This window comes from Anas acuta, chromosome W, assembly GCF_963932015.1.
Source record: "Anas acuta chromosome W, bAnaAcu1.1, whole genome shotgun sequence".
In the NCBI taxonomy this organism is placed as follows: Eukaryota; Metazoa; Chordata; class Aves; order Anseriformes; family Anatidae; genus Anas; species Anas acuta.
Window position 1 is genome coordinate 4,272,201 of NC_089016.1, and position 2,417 is coordinate 4,274,617.

At 45.6% G+C, this 2,417-nt stretch overlaps 1 protein-coding gene across 1 annotated transcript; it reads right to left on the reverse strand.

The window, feature by feature from the left end:
* Positions 1-852: 852 nt before the first annotated feature.
* Positions 853-1,973, reverse strand: LOC137847106 (olfactory receptor 10AG1-like). The gene has a single exon (XM_068665387.1). It carries the CDS (start codon positions 1,816-1,818, stop codon positions 853-855), a length of 966 nt encoding a protein of 321 aa, XP_068521488.1. The 5' UTR covers positions 1,819-1,973.
* Between the last annotated feature and the right edge of the window lie 444 nt (positions 1,974-2,417).

Sequence of the window (2,417 nt, forward strand, 5' to 3'; positions counted from 1 at the left end):
CAACAATTAAAGCATCGGGGTGTTATCAGAACTCTTCTCATCCTAAGCCAAAATATAGCATTCTACCAGCTACTAGGAGGAAAATTAACTGTCCTAACTGAAACCAGGACATCTATGTAAAGCAATGTTCTGTACATTTAGAATGTTTGATATTCGTGTGCGCGTGTTGGTGGAGCGTAGACTCCCCGCACACCCAGCGCTGTTTAATTGCCTTTTATATCTTTTATAAATATTCTTTTATAAGTATTACTAAATTCAGATTGAGATGAGACTTCATTTATAACACTCTCGTGTTGGCCCACCCTCAAACATTTGGGGGCTTGCTTCTGTCCCTTACTTCTTTAGAGACTTGCTTCAGGATCTGTAGTTCAGGAACTTGGCAGCAGAGGGCAAATCAACATGCAAAACTCCCTCACAAGCCAACGCTCTGGGCATAATTCTCCTGAAGTCTTTAATTCTTATGGGGTTCATTACGGAGATGCCAGGAGTCTCCTTAAATGGATAGACTTCAAGAATAAGAATAATAATAAGTATAGGAAAAGATTTCTTCTTTCTGCTGTTTCTTTAGTTGTCTGCCTACAGAGAAAGTGATATCAACAATCTACAACTGATATTGGTCCTGAATGTCTCCTAAGGGACTCTGAGCCTGTAGGGAAGTCAAGACCTTTTCTGCCAGGCACTCTATGCACAGTCTTCATCCCTACTGCTCAGCCCCACCCTTTCTCTCATCAGCTACCTGAGACTGACATATCAGTTCTGTCTGAGCTGATTCTTGATGCCTACACTCACACAGGCAAATGCCTCATTGGGACTTTCGGTACAATTTGGGCTTCTTTCACATACTCTGCCATATCACTTTCTCCACAGGAGTCTTCTCGGGGCAATTCTAACTTCCTTGTTCCTCAGACTATAGATGACTGGGTTAAACACGGGGGTCACGACTGTGTAAAACAGGGCAAGGTATTTGTCAGTGTCTGCAGAGTCCTGTGACCGGCGTTTAAAGTACACAAGCATAGCTGAGCCATAAAAGAGAGTCACAATCCCGAGGTGTGATGAGCAGGTGGAAAAAGCTTTGTGTCTGCTCAGAACTGAAGGCATTTTCAGAATTGCCCTGATAATTTTAGTGTAAGAAATAACTATCATGGAAAAGGGAAGGACAGCGAATACGAAGATGATAGTGTGCAGGGTCACTTGGTTGCAGAAAGTGTCTGCACAGGCCAGTTCCAACAGAGGGGGGACGTCGCAGAAGAAGTGATGAAGGTCACGGGATGCACAGAAGGGCAAGGTGAACACCTGATAGGTCTGTCCTACTTGTAGTGGCACGATGGCCATCCACGCCCCCACTACCAGTCTGATGCAGAACCCCCCATTCATGATGAGGCTGTAGCGCAGGGGGTCACATATGGCTACGTAGCGGTCATAGGCCATGGCAGCCAAGAGAAGGCATTCAGTGCTTCCCAGCATGATCAAGAAATACAGCTGGGCAGCACAGCCAAGAAAGGACATCCTGCCATCTCCCGTCAGGAAAGCTACCAACATTTTTGGTAGAGTAGTCGATGTGTAGCAGATCTCCAGGAACAGGTTTCTCAGGAAGAAATACATGGGGTTGTGGAGGCTTGAGTCCATCACTGTGATGAGCATAATCAGGCTGTTCCCAATGAGAACCATGAGGTAGATGATCAGGAAGACTGTGAAGCACACGCTGGGTAGGCAAGGGTGGTCAGAAAATCCCAAAAGAAGAAATCCAGGTTCAGTGGTGTGATTATCCAAGCCTTTTCTCTGGGGCATTTTCTCTACATAGATCAATGCCAACAACATGCTGTTAGAGGATGCTTATGGCCCATCCACCACCATGTAGATCTCAAGTACAGCGACAAGCTACAAACATCAGCATACACATGACTGCAGTATTAGGACAGTTTGACCAAAATCTGCATGTGTGTATGGAAATCTAACATGGTCTGGTGGGCAGACCCCAGCTGGTAGCTAAGCCCCCACCCAGTTACTCACTTACTCCCCCTCGGTGGGATGGTGGAGAAAAACAAAGGGCCAAAAGCAAGAAAACTCATGGGTCAAGACAAAGACAGTTTAATAAGCTAGGGTTAGAGGAAGGAAAAAGAAAACAAACCAACAAACCAAAACAAGCCAGCCTTCAAGCAATGCCTACCTTCCCCACCACCTAGTCCCTCAGCTTTTTATTGCTGAACATGGCATTACATGGCACAGAATATCTCTTTGGCCAGTCTGGGTCATCTGTCCTGGTTGTGTGCCCCTTGACTCTAGTCTGGCCATGGCCTGTACACTGTAGGGGCAGAGTAGGAAAAAGAGAAGGCTTTGATGCTATACAATCACTACTCAGCAATAGCCAAGACATTGGTATGTCATCAACAGTGTTTTAAACTCCAACCTCAAACACA